This window comes from Homarus americanus, unplaced genomic scaffold (genome assembly GCF_018991925.1).
Source record: "Homarus americanus isolate GMGI-L3 unplaced genomic scaffold, GMGI_Hamer_2.0 scaffold32583, whole genome shotgun sequence".
NCBI classification, from domain to species: domain Eukaryota; kingdom Metazoa; phylum Arthropoda; class Malacostraca; order Decapoda; family Nephropidae; genus Homarus; species Homarus americanus.
The window spans coordinates 15369888-15393556 of record NW_024713129.1 but is presented as its reverse complement, the minus strand read 5'-3'; the positions used below and the strand labels follow the sequence as shown (position 1 = coordinate 15393556).

Below are 23669 nucleotides of genomic sequence, written 5' to 3'. Positions count from 1 at the left end.
ACTTGTGTTGTTGTTGTGTTGCTGTTACAAAGTGGCGTCAGGAGGCGGGAAAATGGTGGAGACGGGCGGCGTTCGCTCCTCTGGTTCTTCGCCCGTGTCGTCGGCGCTGCCGCCGCTACCGCCGCCGGGGCTGCCGCTGGCAGGGACGGCGGTATCTGTGGGCGACCCCCTGGGGCCGTCCAGCCTGCCCTGCCTCGCCCCGCTGCCCCACTACCCCTACCCGGCTTACCTCCACCACCTGACACAGTACATGGGGGCCACCGACCCCCTCAAGCAGTACCTCACCTCCAGCGACCCCCTCAAGCAGTACCTCACCTCCAGCGACCCCCTCAAGCATTACCTCACCTCGGAGCACCTCAAGTACCTGCTGCCGGAGCACATGAGGCTCTACCTGGGCCATGACCCCCTCAAGGGCTACTCCAACGACCACCTCAAGATGCCGCTACAGATGGTCGACCCCCTCAAGAGCTACGCCTCCGCCTCCGAGCAGCTGAGATGTCTGGCGTCTGGAGAGGCCACAGAGGCCGGGGTGCTGCCGCCGGCCTCCCGCGCCCCGTCCTCCGTCTTCACCATCGAGAGTCTCCTGGCCCCCAGGACCTCCGTGGCTGGGGCGCCGCGCCTGCCACCCTCGCCCTTCCCCACGCTGCCACGCTCACACTACGACCTCTTAGGTAAGTGACCTGTACCAACACCTCGGCTCATGACCCAAACATCAGTCTCTTCGACCACTAGAATGATCCCCAACACCGCCACCTACTGAGTCATGATCCAACACCTCTTGGTAATTAATCAATATTCACAATCCTCTCCCAGAATTCATCAGTGAGGATTTGAACCATTATGAACCCTTGGAACGAACCTTAAAGAGTTGTTCATCAGTGAGGATTTGAACCATTATGAACCCTTGGAACGAACCTTAAAGAGTATTTCATCAATGGGGTTCGAATCATACTTTTCGTGCATTTTGAAATTATCATTGTTATTTTTGGGAGGTTCATATGCGTTCAAATATGCGCTAATCAGTATTTTCCTCCATTTAGTATAATACGGAATAATTTGCCCAATGGCGTCACATTCAATAACATTTTGCTTTTTACATTCATTAATATTAGTGTTGTGTTGTACCGAATGTTGCAATGTAATGTTGGCAATAACAGAGTGACGGGGGTAATGTTAAACTAAGCCTGGTTTAGGTTTAAGGGAGATGCGGTTTAATTTTTGTATAAGTTATTTGTTTTAGAAGATTTGATTTGAAAGGTATTGAATAAATCATGGTAGTTGAAGCACCTAAAACTAAGACCTAATGGGCGGTGCTTAATGACCCTGGTGGTAGTTGAAGCACCTAAAACTAAGACCTAGTGAACGGTACTTAATAACCCTGGTGGTAGTTGAAGCACCTAAAACTAACACCTAATGAACGGTACTCAATAACCCTGGTGGTAGTTGAAGCACCTAAAACTAAGACCTAATGAACGGTGATTAATAACCCTGGTGGTAGTTGAAGCACCTAAAACTAAGACCTAATGAACGGTACTTAATAACCCTGGTGGTAGTTGAAGCACTAAACCAACACCTATGACGTACTCAATAACTGGGGTTAGTTGAAGCACCTAAACTAAGACCTAGTGAACGGTGCTTAATAACCCTGGTGGTAGTTGAAGCACCTAAAACTAAGACCTAATGAACGGTGACTAATAACCCTGGTGGTAGTTGAAGCACCTAAAACTAAGACCTAATGAACGGTGATTAATAACCCTGGTGGTAGTTGAAGCACCTAAAACTAAGACCTAGTGAACGGTGTGCTTAATAACCCTGGTGGTAGTTGAAGCACCTAAAACTAAGACCTAATGAACGGTGCTTAATAACCCTGGTGGTAGTTGAAGCACCTAAAACTAAGACCTAATGAACGGTGATTAATAACCCTGGTGGTAGTTGAAGCACCTAAAACTAAGACCTAATGAACGGTACTTAATAACCCTGGTGGTAGTTGAAGCACCTAAAACTAAGACCTAATGAACGGTGATTAATAACCCTGGTGGTAGTTGAAGCACCTAAAACTAAGACCTAATGAACGGTACTTAATAACCCTGTTGAGGCTTATATGTGAACAACAACTACAAGACAAAAACAACATCAACAACAACAACAACAAATACCACAACAACAACAACAACAACATTTACAACAAGAACAACTACCACAACTACAACAACAACAACTACATTTACAACAAGAACAACTACCACAACAACAACAACTACCACAGCAACAACAACAACAACTACCACAACTACAACAACAACAACTACATTTACAACAAGAACAACTACCACAACAACAACAACAACTACCACAACTACAACAAAAACAACTCCCAACCCGACACGTCTTCAGTTGTAAATAGATGTATTAATATATTTAGTTTTATTTTATTGTATTTCAACTTTTTTTTTTTAACTCATTTTAACTTAACTAATTAATTAGATTATTTCATTTGTTGGTTTTCGTGTTCAGTCTGTGTGTGTGTTTTATATCCCGTTGTGTTTTATGTTTATTTACCTGGTGTTTTATTTTCGTGTTTTTTTTTCGTTTTGTTTTGTATTGTGATACATAACTTGTTTTAAGCTTATAGTCTTATTGGATATATTGGCCCGTTATATTTTAGGATTGACAGGATAACGCCTAGGTATCATGTTTTGTAGCCGGTTAGGATTGACAGGATAACGCCTAGGTATCATGTTTTGTAGCCGGTTAGGATTGACAGGATAACGCCTAGATATCATGTTTTGTAGCCAGTTAGGATTGACAGGATAACGCCTAGGTATCATGTTTTGTAGCCGGTTAGGAATGACAGGATAACGCCTAGGTATGTTTTGGCAGTTAGGATTGACAGGATAACGCCTAGGTATGTTTGTAGCCAGTTAGGTTGACAGGATAACGCCTAGGTATCATGTTTTGTATGATTAGGAATGACGGGATAACGCCTAGGTATCATGTTTTGTAGCCAGTTAGGATTGACAGGATAACGCCTAGGTATCATGTTTTGTAGTCAGTTAAGTTGGCAGGATAACGCTAGGTATCATGTTTGTAGCCAGTTAGGATTGACAGGATAACGCCTAGATATCATGTTTTGTAGCCAGTTAGGATTGACAGGATAACGCCTAGGTATCATGTTTTGTAGCCGGTTAGGAATGACAGGATAACACCTAGGTATCATGTTTTGTAGCCGGTTAGGATTGACAGGATAACACCTAGATATCATGTTTTGTAGCCAGTTAGGACTAGCAGGATAACGCCAAGATATCATGTTTTGTAGCCGGTTAGGAATGACAGGATAACACCTAGGTATCATGTTTTGTAGCCGGTTAGGATTGACAGGATAACGCCTAGGTATCATGTTTTGTAGCCAGTTAGGAATTACAGGATAACACCTAGGTATCATGTTTTGTAGCCGGTTAGGAATGACAGGATAACGCCTAGGTATCATGTTTTGTAGCCGGTTAGGATTGACAGGATAACGCCTAGGTATCATGTTTTGTGCCGGTTAGGATTGACAGGATACAACGCCAAGATATCATGTTTTGTAGCCAGTTAGATTGACAGGATAACGCCTAGGTATGTTTTTGTAGCCGGTTAGAATGACAGGATAACACCTAGATATCATGTTTTGTAGCCAGTTAGGATTGACAGGATAACGCCTAGATATCATGTTTTGTAGCCGGTTAGGATTGACAGGATAACGCCTAGGTATCATGTTTTGTAGCCAGTTAGGAATTACAGGATAACACCTAGATATCATGTTTTGTAGCCAGTTAGGATTGGCAGGATAACGCCAAGATATCATGTTTTGTAGCCAGTTAGGATTGGCAGGATAACGCCTAGATATCATGTTTTGTAGCCGGTTAGGATTGACAGGATAACGCCTAGATATCATGTTTTGTAGCCGGTTAGGATTGACAGGATAACGCCTAGGTATCATGTTTTGTAGCCGGTTAGGATTGACAGGATAACGCCTAGGTATCATGTTTTGTAGCCAGTTAGGATTGGCAGGATAACGGTTGGATATCATGTGTTTAACCAGTTAGTATGGGAGAGGATAACGCCACGATAGCAAAGCCACTTCGCATGACAAAAAGTAACATCACGATAACACAACATTAACCATCTTATGACAGATAACATCACGATAACACAACATTAACCATCTTATGACAGAGATAACATCACGATAACACAACATTAACCATCTTATGACAGATAACATCACCGTAACACGGCATTAACCATCTTATGACAGATAACATCACCATAACACAACATTAACCATTTAGTATATATTAATGGTTAAAGTTTTCTTCATTATTTCTCCATCTTAATAATTATCAGGTTTTCTTTTGTTTTTCCGTTTATCTCGATATTTTAAGAGTTTGCTGTCTGTCTGTCTGTCTGTCTGTCTCTTTAACTTCCTTCTGTCTATATGTCTATTTGTATATCTTTCTGTCTATCTGTCCACTTACAACACACACACACACACACACACACACACACACACACACACACACACACACACACACACACACACACACACACACACACACACACCCCTGGTTTTATTATTGTTATTATTATTATTATTATTATTATTATTATTATTATTATTTTGTCCATAATTGTACTAAGTCACGGTAGAGTCTTAGTGTATTTTGGAAGACATATTTGATTGACGTCTTTGTGTGGTAGCTTAAGTGAGTCAGTTAGATACGTTCTCACATCACCAGTTGGGAGGGAAATTGAACTTAGGTTTTTTTTTTTTTGAGAATTCGGGGTTTAAAATCAGATACAAATAATTCTGTCCGGTTTCCGTGGGTAAAAACCGTATTCTTTCCGTGTTCCGTTTACCGTGTTCCGTTTACCGTGTTCGGATAATCTTCTGAAGGTTAAGAAGATTATTATTATATATATATTTGTATATTGTTGTATCGGATTTCCCAGCACAGAAAATTTAAGTATCCGGTTGTGGCGTTTCCGAATCGGTTAATATCGGATTTTCTTGTTCTAAATCGACATGTGTTTGATCTATATGTATTAAATTGGTTAACAATCGGGTTATCGTGTTCTATATCATCACCATAGCCGATTTATGTGTGTTGATCGGTAAAAATCCGATAAATGTCCGTCAGATCGGTAAATATGTGATTTCTGTCTCTTATATCGGTAAATATCCGGTATGTATACGATTTTTAGAATTCTTAACGTGATACATATCCGAAATTTGTGCCGTGAATCTGTCAAAACCCCGATTTCGTTTCCGATGTAGATTTATACCCGATTTTTGCCTATCTGAATAGTTACAGTGAAGAACCAGGTGTAGAGTGACGTCATCTATCAACACGGGGTCTTTTTAACGCCTTTGTGACGTCATCTATCAACACGGGGTCTTTTTAACGCCTTTGTGACGTCATCTATCAACACGGGCTCCCTCTAGCGGCTAAGATGAAAGTTACACGAGCCTTTAGTTGAGGAGAGAGAGAGAGAGAGAGAGAGGGACAAAGAGAGAGAGAGAGAGACAAAGAGAGAGAGAGACAGGCAAAGAGAGAGAGAGAGAGAGAGAGAGAGAGAGAGAGAGAGAGAGAGAGAGAGACCCGGCGAGAGATTTTAACGCGCGTAACTCCACCTTGTCCGTACTGACTGACTGTCTGACTGAACGACGGCGGAGGAGTTTGACTATAGTTAAATCTATGCATTCTGTAGCTGTATAATTTGTATCTATAATTATACATTTAGTCAGTAGTTGTTTCTGTATTGTGTATGTATGACTGTATCCGTACCTGTATTGTGTATGTATGACTGTATGACTGTATTCATGTAGCTTGTTCCTGTAATTACAAGTGAATATCTACCTGTGCCACTTAATTAAGGTAAATATGCCTAAGTGGTGATTACAAGAGGGTTATAGTTAGGTCAGGTTAGTGTTTGGTTAGGTTAGGTTGGATTTTGGTTAGGTTAAGTTAGGTTACGTCAGCGTTTGAGTAAGACATGTCTGTATGGATGTGTGTGTGTGTGTGTGTGTGTGTGTGTGTGTGTGTAGGATGAAATTTGTTCATGTGATAATACTGGGTAGTCGTACTAATCCCCAAAAGTCGTATTAACCCCAGAAAGTCGTACTAACCCCCAGAAAGTCGTACTAACCCCCAAAAGTCGTACTAACCCCCAAAAGTCGTATTAACCCCAGAAAGTCGTACTAACCCCCAAAAAGTCGTAACTAACACCCCTCTCTCTCTCTCCCTTCACCAGGACCGTCTCAGTACCCAGGTCTCTACTCAGCCTCTCTCTTCGGCGGGTCGGGCGCTGGGGGCAAGAGGAAACGAAGGCACCGAACTATCTTCACTGAGGAACAACTGGAGGAGCTAGAGAGAACCTTCGCCAAGACCCACTACCCTGATGTCCTGCTTCGGGAACAGCTCGCCCTCAAGGTCGACCTGAAGGAGGAAAGAGTCGAGGTGAGGTGGTGGTGGTAGTGATGGTGGTGGTGGTAGTGGTTGGTGATGGTGATGGTGGTAGTGAAGGTGGTTGTGGTGGTGGTAGTGATGGTGGTAGTGATGGTGGTGGTGGTAGTGGTTGGTGATGGTGGTAGTGGTTGGTGATGGTGGTGGTGGTGGTGGTGGTTGGTGATGGTGGTAGTGATGGTGATGGTGGTAGTGATGGTGGTGGTGGTGATAGTGAAGTTGCTTTTTATTCTGTTGAGATTATAAATGTTTGTTTATCTCAGGTAGAGGTAGAGGTAGATGATGAAGGAGAGGTAGGTGGAAATATTTCATACACGAAGGTTTAAAGTGTGTATGAACCTCAAGTGTGATAAGTGTGTATGGATATAAGTGTGTATGGATATAAGTGTGTATGAATATAAGTGTATGGATATAAGTGTGTATGGATACATTTATCAGTAGGTATATACGGGAATACACTTTATACCCCTGTATGTATAAATGAATACATCTGTGAGTAAATACATAGGTAACTAAAACTATACATATATACTTACTAGAATGTATAGTTGTGTAGGTTGATATATGTATAAGTATATTTAAATAGGCATATAGGTAAATACATATACTGTATAAGGAGACACACACACACACACACACACACACACACAATACACTATTTTAAATGAGTATATAGTTCAGTAAAGCTCTAAGCATCAAGTGTGAAATAATGATAAAAATGTCTTGTAAATTTTCATATTTAAAGAAAATACCTAAATCAGTAACGTTTATTACTTATTTCAAATACCTCAACTTCGACAAGACTAGACGTAGTTTCTAATTAAAATTTAAGTCGTCGAAAAGCTGTGTTAATTTTGTTTAGTCAAAATTATAGCCAAGTTCACTAAGATACCGATGTGATATGTTAATTTACCAATGTTAATATATTTAACGCTATGCACAATAATACGGAATTAATGACGGTAACTTGTTCAACCTTAACTAGATACGTTCACTTAAACACCAGTCAGGTCGAATTATTTTTGTATGATTCTGTATCTTGTATAAAAGCGAAGGTTAGTTTTTAAAAATATTCTGCGAGTATTTTTTCTATTATTATTTCTGTATGTTTGTGTACGTGTGTTTGCATAAATTACCCCCTTTAAACTTACATTATCATCATCTTCAAGAAAAACCCATTGTACGTCCCTGTGTGAAGCTAAACTCGGTATGGTATCCAACATAAATAAACAAAGTCTAAAATACGTGATATATTTACGAGGCGTCTATGAGGTGGTCACAGAGATTATCACAAGATATGCAAACACGAGTGACACGCAGGAACAGATGTGTGGTTCCTTACCCGCCACCGTCAACAGTGGTAGTGTCCAACGGCGTCTGTTATAACGGCCACCGCGATATAAGAGAATAAAGGCATCTGTTATAACGGCCACCACGATATAAGAGAATAAAGGCATCTGTTATAACGGCCACCACGATATAACAGTATAAAGACATCTGTTATAACGACCACCGCGATATAACAGTATAAAGGTATCTGTTATAACGACCACCTCGATATAACAGAGTATAAAGACATCTGTTATAACGACCACCGCGATATAACAGTATAAAGGCATTTGTTATAACGACCACCGCGATATAACAGTATAAAGGCATCTGTTATAACGACCACCGCGATATAACAGTATAAAGGCATCTGTTATAACGACCACCGCGATATAACAGTATAAAGGCATTTGTTATAACGACCACCGCGATATAACAGTATAAAGACATCTGTTATAACGACCACCGCGATATAATAACGATATAAAGGCATTTGTTACAACGACCACCGCGATATAACAGTATAAAAGGCATTTGTTATAACGACCACCGCGATATAACAGTACTCAAGACATCTGTTATAACGATACCGCCCGATATAACAGTATAAAAGGCATTTGTTATAACGACCACCGCAATCTCTTGGTATAAAGGCATTTGTTTACCGGCGACCACCGCGATATAACGAGTATAAAGGCATTTGTTATAACGACCACCGCGATATAACAGTATAAAGGCATTTGTTATAACGACCACCGCGATATAACAGTATAAAGGCATTTGTTATAACGACCACCGCGATATAACAGTATAAAGGCATTTGTTATAACGACCACCGCGATATAACAGTATAAAGGCATTTGTTATAACGACCACCACGATATAACAGTATAAAGGCATCTGTTATAACGACCACCGCGATATAACAGTATAAAGGCATCTGTTATAACGACCACCGCGATATAACAGTATAAAGGCATTTGTTATAACGACCACCACGATATAACAGTATAAAGACATCTGTTATAACGGCCATCGCGATATAACAGTATAAAGGCATTTGTTATAACGACCATCGCGATATAACAGTATAAAGGCATTTGTTATAACGACCACCGCGATATAACAGTATAAAGGCATTTGTTATAACGACCACCGCGATATAACCGAGTATAAAGGCATCTGTTATAACGACCACCGTGATATAACAGTATAAAGGCATTTGTTATAACGACCACCGCGATATAACAGTATAAAGGCATCTGTTATAACGACCACCGCGATATAACAGTATAAAGGCATTTGTTATAACGATCACCACGATATAACAGTATAAAGGCTTTGTTATAACGCCACCGCGATATACAGTATAAAGGCATCTGTTATAACGACCACCGCGATATAAGAGAATAAATGCATCTGTTATAACGACCACCGCGATATAACAGAGTATAAAAGACATCTGTTATAGCGATATAACAGTATAAAGACATCTGTTATAACGACCACTGCGATATAACAGTATAAAGGCATTTGTTATAACGACCACCGCGATATAACAGTATAAGACATCTGTTATAACGACCACTGCGATATAACAGTATAAAAGCATTGTTATAACGATCACCACGATATAACAGTATAAAGACATCTGTTATAACGACCACCGCGATATAACAGTATAAAGACATCTGTTATAACGACCACCGCGATATAACAGTATAAAGGCATCTGTTATAACGACCACACGATATAACAGTATAAAGACATCTGTTATAACGACCATCGCGATATAACAGTATAAAGGCATTTGTTATAACGACCACCGCGATATAACAGTATAAGGCATCTGTTATAACGACCACCGCGATATAACAGTATAAAGGCATTTGTTATAACGACCATCGCGATATAACAGAGTATAAAGACATCTGTTATAACGACACCGCGATATAACAGTATAAAGGCATCTGTTATAACGACCACCGCGATATAACAGTATAAAGGCATTTGTTATAACGACCACCACGCTATAACAGTATAAAGACATCTGTTATAACGACCATCGCGATATAACAGTATAAAGGCATCTGTTATAACGACCATCGCGATATAACAGTATAAAGGCATCTGTTATAACGACCACCACGCTATAACAGTATAAGGCATCTGTTATAACGACCATCGCGATATAACAGTATAAAGGCATTTGTTATAACGACCACCGCGATATAACAGTATAAAGGCATTTGTTATAACGACCACCGCGATATAACAGTATAAAGGCATCTGTTATAACGACCACCGTGATATAACAGCATTTGAGTTGATCGGGAGAATAGTTTAGCGTCGTAGTGTCTGAAGTAAATAAATAGTGGCGTCTTAAGTTGCCGCCAAAATGAATTAATCGCTGCCGTGGGGCGTAACGAGGCGAGGGTACTATGACGGGTTGTTTTTAATTTTTATTTTTATTTTTTAGGTTTTTGAGGTATGGCTGTATTGATATTATTATTATTATTATTATTATTATTATTATTATTCCGCGAAATATATTTATTAACAATTAGGTGAAGTTAGTTAAAATAGGTGACGTTAAATTAAGTGAAGCTATTTATTTTAGGTGATAATTAACATAGCTGTAGTTATTCTCGGGTAAGTAAGTTGTTCCAGGTGAAGTTAATTAGCAAAGGTGAAGTTAAATATTTTAGTTGAAATTATCAAGATAAAACGCGGAAATTTATACATTACAGAGGAAGTGGCGCCGAAAATAATACTTTCTCGGGAATAAGACGCTAAATTAATACTTTCTACGGAATAGGACACCCAAAAAACACTAAGGAGGATATTACGCTAAAATTATTACTACGGAATGAGACAGAAATAATACTTTCTAGGGAAGTGGACGGTAAAATGATACTTTGTGGGCCTAAATTAATACGTTCTAGGACATAAGACGCCCAAATAATACTTTCTAGGGAATAAGACGCCAAATTAATACTTTCTAGGGAATAAGACGCCCAAATTAATACTTTCAGGAATAAGCACAAATTAATACTTTCTGGGAATAAGACGCCCAAATTATACTTTCTGGAATAAGACGCCAAATTAATACTTTCTGGGAATAAGACCCCAAATTAATACTTTCTGGGAATAAGACGCTTAATAATACTCACAATTTAATCAACCCAGATAATATTTTAACTACTAAACCCTAGAATAATTTATCCTCGTAGCCCCATCAGTAAACATTATAGGTTCGTGCCCTAAGACATTAAGTAGTCGGTACAGAGACGTGGCGGGAGGTGGTTCATCAAGGAGCTCACGCCGTGTTTATGTTTTTCTTTATTATTTACTACGTTCTTTTATAGTTTTCTTATTAATGTTTGTTTTTTTAATAATAGCGGTTATTTTTATTTTGAAGGAGAGGGTTGTATATTGTTTCATTTCTTTCCGTTCTGTCAGCGTAGATATACTTTTTTGTTTATATAATTACTTTTTTTAATTCTAGCGTTCATTTGGTGTATTTTCTTAATTGTGTTTTTAATTCTAGCGTTCGTTTTAATTCACCGTTTATTTTCGTTCATAATTCTTAGTGTCCTTTGCGTCACTTGATATATTTAGTGAATAATTCTTCGTATTTTCGTAGATTTTCGTCGCATTTTTTAATCTTTCGTTGTTTTTTATAATATATCGTTAATTTACGTTATTTCGTTAATTTTAGTTATTTTTTTCACCACCAGATGTCGCTATGAATACTCTCTCTCTCTCTCTCCAACGCATTCCTTCTTAGTATATTTAGGAATCTATTTCAAAACACAAGCTTAATATATTTCCAAAAGCTTTCTAAATGGAGAGGAATTAGAAAAGGAAAGATAGGTATTGAAGTCAAGCTTTTTATTAGTCTATGTGAGTACTACAGTCTTCAAAATGGCGGCGGACGCAAGCTTGAGCGTATTTTAAAGCTTAATTAGTTTTCGTTTTAATTTTATTTTGAATTGAAATTAAATCTTTGAGAATATGATTATTTATCCCATTAAGGACTGTTATCGTACTCAAGGGGTTAAGTTATCGTACTCAAGGGGTTAGTCATCGTACTCAAGGGTTAAGTTACTATACTCAAGGGTTAGTTATCGTACTCAAGGTTGGATTATCGTACTCTGAGGGTTAAGTTACTGTACTCTGGGGGTTAGTTATCGTACTCAAGGGTTAAGTTGCTATACTCAAGGGGTTGAATTATGTACTCAAGGGGTTAGTTATCGTACTCAGGGGTTAAGTTACTGTACTCTAGGGGTTGGATTATCGTACTCAAGGGTAAGTTACTATACTCAAGGGGTTAGTTATCGTACTCAAGGGGTTGGATTGTATCGTACTCAAGGGGTTAAGCTACTGTACTCTAGGGGTTAGTTATCGTACTCAAGGGGTTAAGTTACTATACTCAAGGGGTTAGTTATCGTACTCAAGGGGTTAAGTTACTATACTCAAGGGGTTAGTTATCGTACTCAAGGGGTTAAGTTACCTGCATATAAAGCTTTAACCCTTCCATTGGAATTTTAACTTTTACCTGTAATTAACCTGAAGAATTAGATTCGCTCGTTGAGAATTATTTATTTACCTTTTGGGGAGTTTAATGCCATAGAATATTAATTTATTGTATTAAAATAGGAATTTAATGAAGAGTTGCATTTTGTAGTTTATTGAATTGTTGTATTAAAAATGTATTCGGTGTAGAGATATATTTTGAAGTTTATTAAATTGTATAAAATAAATTCGTTCGGGAGATCGATTTTGTATTTTATTAAATTATTGTATTAAAAATCTGTTCGGTGTAGAGATGTATTTTGTAGTTTATTCAATTCTCGTATTAAAAATTAAATATTCGACCTAAAGATTCTATGTTAAATTGAGTAATTTATTCCATAGTATTAATGACGTGGTATTTTGTTCAACACAGAGAAGAGTTTATATACACGATGGAACTTGTGTACATGGAGTATGTTTCTATTGTTTGTATACCTGTAGTGCCTATGTATATATGTATACCTGTAGTGTCTATGTATAAATGTATACCTGTAGTGCCTATGTATAAATGTGTACCTGTAGTGTCTATGTATAAATGTATACCTGTAGTGCCTATGTGTATTTATTTATACTGTATATTTGTATAGCTGTATTATCACTGTAGCATGTGTGTATACCTGCACTATGTAACGTGCATACCTACACAGTCTATGTACACACTAAATTACTACGAATTCAAAGGGTAATGTTACTGAATAAATATATAGGTTCGTGGTGCACTCCAAGATGGCGGTGTGTGTTGTGGTCGCTTACACCACAATTGCAGAGGAATGTTGGTGAATATAACAGTGATTTATTATATTAAATAGATTACCATCGACGTGTACAAGTATTCAACACTTTGTTATCAAATATTTCAGATTTAGTGAATATTTTGATATGTTTTAGCGAACTATTAAACGAGAATGACAAACACATTACTCATTCATTCATTTATATAAGATTTCGTTATAAAGAATCGTTCGTAACAAGTTAACGGTTAATTTACCCCAAGTTTGGTGAAGGTAACAGTACAGTGTGTTAAATTATTGAGTCAAACTGAAGTAATTAAGATAAAAATTTCTGGACCCCAACAGCTGCTGAAAAAGATTGACTTATTTACCGCTACGGAGGTCAACACTGGCTGCTAATTGGTTCACATCTCGTTTATCTGCTCGCTATTAAGCTTTGGTAGTTCGTTCGTTAATGTTTCGGTTTTAAGCTACGGTAATATCTCGCTATGAAGCTTTGGTAGTTCGTTCGTTAATGTTTTGGTATGAAGCTTCGGTGGTTCGTTTTGTAATATTTCGGTATTAAGCTTCGGTAACGTCTCACTATTAAGCTTTGGTAGTTCGCTCGTTATACAGATCAACAGAACGAAGACACAGACACACAGGACAAGTTAATTCCGTTTTTTCTCGTCATTTTCAAACCAACAACGAGTCCATTTTTTTCTTGCCAACTAACGATACATTTCATTAAGGTATCGTAATTATATATGACCTATGAACCAAAGAACGATATCTGGTTATTGTAATTGATTTCTGAGGAGAGTTTGTCAGTGTTAGAATTGAGTTATATCTACGATGACATTTTTGGTTTGGTTAGGTTAGGTTAGGTTAGGTTTGGTTAGGTTAGGTTAAATTGGTTCAGGTTGGCAGGTTATTGTTGGGGTTAGGTTAAGTTAATGATAGCTTTGGTTAGTGAGGTTAGTTTATGTTAAGTTAGGTTAGTTAAGTGGTGGTTAAGATAGTTTGAGTTCGGATAGGTTATAGTAGTGTGTGTGTGTGTGTGTGTGTGTGTGTGTGTGTGTGTGTGTGTGTGCGTGCGTGTGTGCGTGCGTGTAAGACCACCCTCTTAGTTCCGGCAGCCTGTTTCTATTATCATAACAAACAAGAACTCGCATCCGGCCGGGGGGGTACGAGTCTGGGTACTGGGGGAGAAGTACAATAGTGACCAATAAGGAGGTAGAAAGGGTGGTACATGAGGGGGGTGGATAAATCTGTGTGGTTCTCAGAGGTACAGGAGGGGAGGAGGGGGAGGGAGGGGGAGGGGGATTACCTTTGTTAACGTAAAGGGTGGGCAGTGTTATCCTTCCCCCTCGTCATCCTCTCCCCCTCTTCTTCCCCTCTCTCCTTCCTCCTCCTTCCTCCCTTCCTTCCTCCCTCCCTCCCTCCTTCCTTCCTTCCTTCCTTCCTCCTCCCTCCTTCCTTCCTTCCCCTCCCTCCTCCTCCTCCCTCCTCCCTCCCTCCTCCTCCTTCCTTCCTTCTCCCCCTCCCCTCCTTCCTTCCCTTCCCTCCCCTCCTCCTCCCCTCTCCCTCCTTCCTTCCTCCTCCCTCCCTCCCTCCTTCCTCCCTCCTCCCCTCCTCCTCCTCCCTCCTCCTCCTTCCTTCCTTCCTCCTCCTCCCTCCCCTCCTCCCTCCCTCCCCTCCCTTCCTCCCTCCTTCCTTCCTTCCTTCCTCCCTCCTCCTCCTTCCTTCCTTCCTTCCTCCCTTCCTTCCTCTTTTTCTCCTTGTACTGAGAGAGAAATGTAGTCACAAAGTCTTGATTCAACAACCTTACCCTTCCTTCCTTCTCTTCTTCCTTCCTTCTTCCATTCCTCTTCCTTCTCCCTTCCTTCCTTCCTTTCCTTCCTTCCTTCCTTCCTCCTCTCTTTACCTCCACCTTCCCCCTCTTCCTCTCCTCTTCCTTCCTTCCTTCTCTTCCCCTTCTTCCATTTCCTCCTTCCCTTCTCCTTCCTTCCTTCTCCTCCTTCCTCCTTCCTTCCTTCCTTCCTTCCTTCCTTCCTCCTCCCCTCCCTCCCTCCCTCCCTCCCTCCCTCTCTCCCTTCCTCCCTTCCTTCCTTCCTTCCTCCCTCCCTTCCTTCCTTCCTTCCTCCTCTCTTTACCTCCACCTCCTTCCCCCTCTTCCTACTCCTCTTCCTTCCTCCCAAATATGTACCAACACGTCGATAGATAGATGATAGATAGATAGACAGATAGATAGATGGATAGAGAGAGAATTCACTTTGATTTTGCATGTAGGCCTATATAGACAGTACAGGTATACAAACGGTGTATAGACATAAATCACCAAGACGGACTAATATGAGACAGGAAAATTTCTGTGCGAGTTTATTAAATATTTTGCTTAATTAATGATTCATATACAGGTGTTGTAGACAGGTAATTAACGAGTCTCGAGTTTTGTCTCTGAGGTGTGTGTGTGTAGTGATCACCTCAAGATTAACCACCCCAGCTCATCTCACACCAAGATTACCTTACCTTACCTACACACGCTGTACACAGGTATATTTACACACATACACACACACACACGCACACACACACACGCATACACGCACACACACACACGCATACACACACACACACACACACACGCCTCCATTTTTGTATCTGGTGAATCTGACAAACTCCACCATTTATTAACTGTGAACAACAGGGCGACAAAATTAAATTGTCGCCGCTCTATAAAGTCAAATTAGAGTGAGCCGAGCTGTAGCAGGCGTGAACCCCGTCTTTGTCACATTAGCAGACCCGAGTCAAAGTTTGTGCCCGGCCAATTACCTGCTCCAGTCGCCGTGATCGCTAATTGGCCAGTCAGTTTACATTGCTGCCGCCTCGCTGATCATACGTCCAGCCCCGTAGTGCTGATCACGCCGGCACCACAGCCCCGCCGATCACACACACACACGTTTATACATACATACATGCGTGCAAACATGGAGGTGATGCATACATACACACACGTTCATACATATATACGTACGTGCAGGCACGAGAATTGATGCTCACACACACACACACACACACACATATATATATAGCATCTATTGCTATCTATACCACACACACACATATATATATATACATCTATTATATACCACACACACACACACACACACACACACACACACACACACACACACACACACACACACACACACACACACACACACACCCCGCCCTTCTCACCTGCCGTCGCACAGAATTATCTGGATGAATGTTTAATTGCGTTTTGCAAAGAGAAAACTCATTGTGTGTGACGCGTCGCCGGCGAGGTGTAGTGACGGTGATGATGGTGCTGCTGGTGGTGGGGGGGAAGGAAGGAGGTAAAGGTGTCCTGACGATGATGATAATGGCGCTGATGTCTATAGTGGCGGTGGGAGGTGAGAAGGAGAATTGAGAATGAGAAACTAGAATAAACAGTATTCGGCGCGCATCGTTGTTGTCGTGTGCAATAAGGACGTTTTTAATTGGGTCGCCGGAACATTATTCGGCCGGTAATGACTCTTGCGCCCGCCTCCGCTTGTCCAGTTAGGCTCACTGTCTGTGTGTATAAGTGGTTGACTCTCTGGATGAGTGGCTGTCTGGATGAGTGGCTGTCTGGATGAGTGGCTGGCTGTCTGGATGAGTGGCTGACTGTGTGGATGAATGGCTGTCTGGATGAGTGGCTGACTGTGTGGATGAATGGCTGGCTGTCTGGATGAATGGCTGGCTGTGTGGATGAATGGCTGTCTGGATGAGTGGCTGACTGTATGGATGAGTAACTGGTTGTCTGAATAAGAGACTAGGTGCATGGATGTCTGGATGAACAACTAACTGGATGAGTAGGTGGGTGTCTGGTGGTGAAGTGGTTAGCCTACTCACCTCCCAAACAAGTGAGCACGGGTTCGATTTCCGCCTGGTTAACTGCCTGCCTGACTGTATAGTACCGTGTGTTTGTATCCCCGACGATCGAATTGGCGTATGTATGTGTGTATGTGTGTATGTGAGATGTGTGGTTTAGTGGGTAGTATACTCGCTTCGCATGCTAGTGGTCCTGGGTTCGATTTCTAGCCTAGGTAGTTGGACAGATGAGTGTTTAGTGCGCGCGCGTGTGTGTGTGTGAGGACGCAGGGGAGTGGAAGAGAAAGAAGAAAAGGAAAAAACAATACCCTTCCTTCCCTTCTCCTTCCTTTCCCTTATTCCTCTCCCTTATTCCTCTTCCCTCCCTTCCACTCCCTTCCTCCCTCTTATCCCCCCCCCCTCCACACAGACCACTAAGGGCCTCGTCTCCGCCACATTGCAACGTTAATAATCATTGTTATAGTCATCCCTCTGTCAGACCTGAGGAGATTATACACGTTTTCTTACTCTTGGGTGGTGGGAGGCAATGTGGGGAGGGCGGGTGGGAGGCAATGTGGGAGGGGGTGGTGGGAGGGCAATGTGGGAGGGTGGTGGGAGGAGCAATGTGGAGGGCAATGTGTAGGAGGGTGAACAGGAGCAATGTGGGAGGGGTGGTGGGAGACAATGTGTGGGAGGGGTGGTGGGAGGGCAGCTGTGGGAGGGGTGGTGGGAGGCAATGTGGGAGGGGTGGTGGGAGGGCAGTGGGAGGGCAATGTGGGAGGGAAGTGGTGGATGGGAAGAGTTAGCTGAGGATTAGATGATGGAACGGCTCAAGAAAACACACGATGGAGGTTTTTATTTCTTTCCTCTACATTTTTCTTCAGTAATCGCAGAATATAATTGTAGGATGGAAGGGCTTAACTGGGATAGATGGTTGTGGAATGGATAGAGGAATGGACAAAAGGCATTATAGTCTGTGTTATTTGGTGGTTTTATGTAATGGAAGAGATAATACGGAAGGGGAGGTGTAAGATGTGGGAGAGGTGAGGGAGTATCAGGGAAAGGAGGAAGAGGTGGTGGAGAAGGAGGAGGAGGAAGGCCTAGCTAAGGAGGGATAAGCAGGAAGAAGGTGTTTTAACGTCTTCCTGTTTAGCTCTCTCTCTCTCTCTCTCTCTCTCTCTCTCTCTCTCTCTCTCTCTTGTCATTGGTTAAAAGAAAGAGAGAGAGAGAGAGAGTTTTGTCAAGTTATGGCCACTGGACATAAAGCCTCCTGTCACCGCTGGACACCTGATTCCGTATCTTAGTTTTGTCCAACACATTTTGAACCCTTTTAAATGTGTCCGATAGATGCTGAACCTGTTGAAATATGTCCGATAGATTCTGAATCCTTTTAAATATGTCCGGTAGATTACAATAGATTCTGAACCTTTCCCATTTTTATTAATAGGGTTTAGTTTACTTATTATTCCTATTAAACCTTCGAGTTTTTCACTAATGGGTTTTAATCCTCAACTATTTTCTGGGGTTCTAAATTGTCCTTATTTTTCCTGTGATGGATTTTGTTAATATTTTTAAACTTTCATAATATTTTCCTATTTTACATTACTATAATATAAACTTTCCTATTTTTACTACTATAATATAAACTTTCCTATTTTTACTACTATAATATAAACTTTCCTATTTTTACTACTATAATATAAACTTTCCTATTTTTACTACTATAATATAAACTTTCCTATTTTTACATTAATATATGCTTTCCTATTATTTACGTTAGTATTATATAAAGTTTCCTATTTTTACAACTATTATATAAACTTTCCTATTTTACATTACTAGTATATAAACTTTCCTATTTTCCAACAATATATTATAAACGTTCCTATTTTCAACAATAAGCTTTAAACCTCCCAATTTTCCTTATAATAGGACCTAATCCTTCCTATTTTCTCTCATAGATTTAGAACCTCCCTATTTCACTCCTATAATCAGCAAGGAAGGTTCAGAATCCAATTTAAGCTACAAGGAAAATTTTTATTGAAATTTTTGTACTTGTTGCTAATTTTTTACCCTATTTAAGACCCTATTTTGATGAGCAGTCTTTGTGTTCTATTTTTAATTTGTTTTATTATTATTATATTTTATTATTATTGTTATTATTATCATTATTATTTTATTATTATTATTATTATTATTTTATTATTATTATTATTATTATTTTATTATTATTATTATTATTATTATTTTATTATTATTATTATTATTATTATTATTATTATTATTATTTTATTATTATTATTACCGTATTATTATTATTGTTATTATTATTGTTATTATTATCATTATTATTATTATTATTATTTTATTATTATTATTATTTTATTATTATTATTATTTTATTATTTTATTATTATTATTATTTTATTATTATTATTATTATTATTATTATTATTATTATTATTATTATTAATACGTGACTCATATTCTTCCTCACTTTAATTATCATTGTCTTTCGACCTTTATTTTATTTTATTTAACTTCGAAATTATTTTGTTCAATTAAATTTCAATTTCAATTGTTTATTCCATGATAGAGGAAGCGGGATCCTAGTGCTGTCACTAGGTACCCCTGTACAATGACACCAGAAGCATCTGGCAAGTGTGACAAGTATATACAGTATAAATATTATAAGGGGGCTTACTAAAGCCTAAGGAAGGAAGGATATTCCTTTAACACATAATCAATGTTATTTACAAAATATCTGGCCAGTATGGGGAGGATCATCGTCAGGGGGTCGTGGAGTGGTGGTCCAGCAGGCGTCACGGAAGAGTTGTGTGTGGGGAATTATTTTGTTTTGGAGAAAATTGATTCGAAAATTAGTTCAAAAATTGAGTTCGAAGCTTTTCCCAATCTTTAATATTGAATCTTTTTAGGTTCTCAAATTTGGGGAGTTTCTTGACAATAGCTTTTAAAATTTCACGTATATTAGTGACTTTGGGTTCTAAAACTCTACCTTAATCTGATCTGGGTTCTATAAGGTCATCTATTTGTGTGACTCTGGGTTCTAAATCAAAATACTGAACCCACTTGTGAATCTTAAATTCTGTGGGTATGTTAAAGATTCTAAATTTGGTTTCTAAGGTGTTAAAATATGATCCTCCTTATTTTTACGTCTACTAAGGGGTTCTAAACCTTATTTTTCTTGTGTTTTTTGCGTCTATTTTATATTTGAACCTTTTTTCGTCTGGTTGGGTTCTGTTTCGGGGCTTCGATGTTAAGGGTTAAATTATGTTTTTCTTGAACCTCTGGCCCTATTTTTTGAAGGTTATTTGCCTATTTCTAGAAGCTGAAGGTTCCTATTTTAACTGAACCCTATTTATTATTCTATTTGCGTATTAAAAATGCTGAATCTTACCTATTTTAAACTGATCTTATTTTAATGGTTTGTGCCCTATTTTGGAAACTATTTTTTGGCTTCTTATTAGATCTTGAACCTCTATTTTAAGGTTCCTATTTTAATCTGACTAGCTTGAGGTTTTTTGACAATTTTTTGAAGTCTGAAATAAGTGTGTGTGTGTGTGTGTGTGTGTGTGTGTGTGTGTGTGTGTGTGTGTGGTGTGTGTGTGTGTGTGTGTGGGTGTGTGTGTGTGGTGTGTGTGTGTGTGTGTGTGTGTGTGTGTGTGTCCCCTCCGCCATCACTAACCACGTCATCCTCCTTGCCTCACAGGTGTGGTTCAAGAATCGTCGTGCAAAATGGCGGAAACAGAAGCGCGAGGAACAAGAACGACTGAGACGACTACGGGACGACTCCACCACGACTCCTCAGCCCAGCGTCGCCCACGACCCCGCCCACGCCCACCACCACGCCCCCGACGATGACGTCCGCGACCCAGATCTGAGCAGTGATGAGGACGGGCCTCACGACGCCCTCAGGAGCTCCGCGACCGACGGCACCAAGCTGTCGTCTTCAGGATCGTCGCCGCCGAAGTCGCTGCAGCAGGAGGGAAGTAACGACCCCAGCGGCGTGCCTCAAGGGCTTCCGTTCTTCTCGCCGGCCAAGATGGCGGCGGTGGAGGCGGAGAGCAAGAGGATGGAGAGCCTCCCGTCCCCACACCGCCCGTCCCACGCCTACCAGGAGCTGCCCGTCACCACCGCGCCCGCCCCTGCGTCCTCGCACGCCCTCGCTGGAAGTCTGGAGGCCGCCGCGCCCTCCCTGGCCCAGCAGGCGTTTCTCCTGGCCGCTGAGGATCTCCACGCGGCCAAGAGGAGACGAGTTTCGGCCGAGTGTTCCGAGATAGAGCTGACGTAACTTGTGACGCCTCACCGTCGACCAGCGTCACCCTTGACGGTCAGCGTCACCCCCTGCAGCGCTCGGCCAGCGTCACCCCCTGCAGCGCTCGGCCTGCGTCACCCCCTGCAGCGCTCGGCCAGCGTCACCCCCTGCAGCGCTCGGCCAGCGTCACCCCCTGCAGCGCTCGGCCAGCGTCACCCCTGCAGCGCTCGGCCAGCGTTCATCCCCCGCTCGGCCAGCGTCATCCCCTGCTCGGCCAGCGTCACCCCTGCTCGGCCAGCGTCACCCTTCGCTCGGCCAGCGTCACCCCTGCAGCGCTTCCGGGCCAGCGTCACCCCTGCTCGGCCAGCGTCATCCCCGCTCCGGCCAGCGTCACTCCCCCGCTCGGCCAGCGTCACCCCCTGCCCGGCCAGCGTCACTCTTTGCAGCGCCTGGCCAGCGTCACTCCCTGCCTGGCCAGCGGCACCCTTTGTCGGTCATCATCATCGTCACCCTGCAGCGCACGCCGGCTAGCGTCATCTCCCTTGCCTGGCCAGCGTCGCCGCCACCTGCCTGGTCAGCGTCAATTTCTGCTCGGCCAGCGTCATCCCTGTCGGCCAGCGCGTCACTACCTGCTCGGCCAGCGTCACTTCCTGCTCGGCCAGCGTCACCCCTGCAGCGCTCGGCCAGCGTCACCCCCTGCTCGGCCAGCGTCACCCTTGCAGCGCTCGGCCAGCGTCACCCCCTGCTCGGCCACAGCTGTACATATGGCCACTTTTCGGTAGACTAGTCATGTAAACACAACGGTGACGTATAGTGTACCTACTGTGTTCCTGTATGTATGAATATTATATGTAGAATTATATATTGTGTACGTGTGAATTTTTCTCTTTATGTATGTATGTATGTATACATTGTGTATCTACAGTGTGTGTTCATTCTTCATGTGAACTTTTAGTACCTTATTGTGTGTGTGTGTGTGTGTGTGTGTACTCATGTTCGTACTGATGAATTAATTACATACAAGAGGGTGTGTCCGTTACTAGTGATGTGTACACGCCCTGTATACCGCGTTGGCTATCATGTGTGCGTTACTGTGTGTGTGTCATGTCGTCAGCTTGTATATAAACCAACTCATCGCTTCGTCGAAACTAAGAACGAAAGAAATTTATGTTTTTGTAAATTAAAAAGAAAATTTTTTGAAAAAAATAGTTATGTAAATTAGAAATAAGATAATTTTAAAGTTTGTGTAAATTATGAATAAAAGGTGACAAAAAGGTTATGGTGTAAATTATATTGAAAAAAAAACTTCGATTGTGTAAATGATAATTTAAAAAAATCAATGACATTATTTAGTACTGTAAATCAGAATGAAAATGACTGGAAAATAAGGCACCTGAATATTGTAAATTCCAATGAAAATCAAGAACATATTTACAGTTGTGTAAATCAAGAACCAAATAACAACACGAATAAGAAAATAAATTCTACTAAGAAATCAAATTAAGAAATAAATAATTTATTCTTCAGACGATAACCACATCAGATAAACCAATAATAATAAAGCAGGTCTGTGTGTGTGTGTAACTCATGACAAATATATAGAGAGTGAGACTAACTTTAGGAACATATTGTAAATCTACTTAATGTTGCATGGCGTCCCTTTTGTTCACCACGTGTAGATAATGCTATACCACAAATATAACTTATGGTGCCAATTGGTGTTTTCTTGTGTGTGTGTCCTGAAGGGGGGGGAGGAGGTCATTTGGTTGGTTTTTCTTTCGTCTTATTTATTTATCTCTCTCTCTCTCTCTCTCTCTCTCTCTCTCTCTCTCTCTCTCTCTCTCTCTCTCAAAATATAAACTCAAGTCTATAATCTGATGGAATAAATATTTTCAAGTGCCAGCGCGGACAATCACCATCGCCTGGCGTTCATTCTCTCAATCCCTCCGTGATTTTTTTACCGCGGCGACGCCAGACGAACTTCCGCTCGTCTTTTTCCTGTGCTGGTCTTCATGTGTGGCGATAATCTGATAATTTTTTTGTTATATTTGATTTAATTGAACACGATTTTTGGTTAGAATTATTAAATGTTCTTGATATAATTGGAAGAACGTGAATATCTTAAAATTTTGTTCTTTTATAACATATGAAGAACATTAATTAGAAGTTGTTTATATGTTGTATATTTTGTTCAGTATAACACTTTAATGTTCTAGAACAAAAGATATATATTAATGTTATTGTTCACTCATTAAACATCAAATATGTGTTATAACTTTTTGTTCATTGTTCTTCTGACGTATTGATACAACCTGAAGAACAGTACCTACTCTTGTTCATTTTAATGTACAGTGAACTTGAGGAAAAGTTATTGATTTTATTATTAGTGTTCTT

The 23669-nt window shown here is 40.7% G+C and overlaps 1 protein-coding gene across 1 annotated transcript; it reads left to right on the top strand.

Annotated features, from left to right (window-relative positions):
• The first annotated feature begins 52 nt into the window (after positions 1-52).
• LOC121870273 (paired mesoderm homeobox protein 2B-like) lies at positions 53-21439 on the top strand. The gene is made up of 3 exons (XM_042372059.1): positions 53-671; positions 6295-6500; positions 20730-21439. The coding sequence occupies exons 1-3, from the start codon at positions 53-55 to the stop codon at positions 21309-21311; spliced, it is 1407 nt and encodes a 468-aa protein (XP_042227993.1). The 3' UTR covers positions 21312-21439.
• Positions 21440-23669: the final 2230 nt, after the last annotated feature.

Coding starts and splice junctions, on each gene's coding strand:
- LOC121870273 (XM_042372059.1), top strand. CDS start 53: ATGGTGGAGACGGGCGGCGTTCGCTCCTCTGGTTCTTCGCCCGTGTCG. Junction 672..6,294: donor CTCACACTACGACCTCTTAG/GTAAGTGACCTG, acceptor TCCCTTCACCAG/GACCGTCTCAGTACCCAGGT. Junction 6,501..20,729: donor TGAAGGAGGAAAGAGTCGAG/GTGAGGTGGTGG, acceptor CTTGCCTCACAG/GTGTGGTTCAAGAATCGTCG.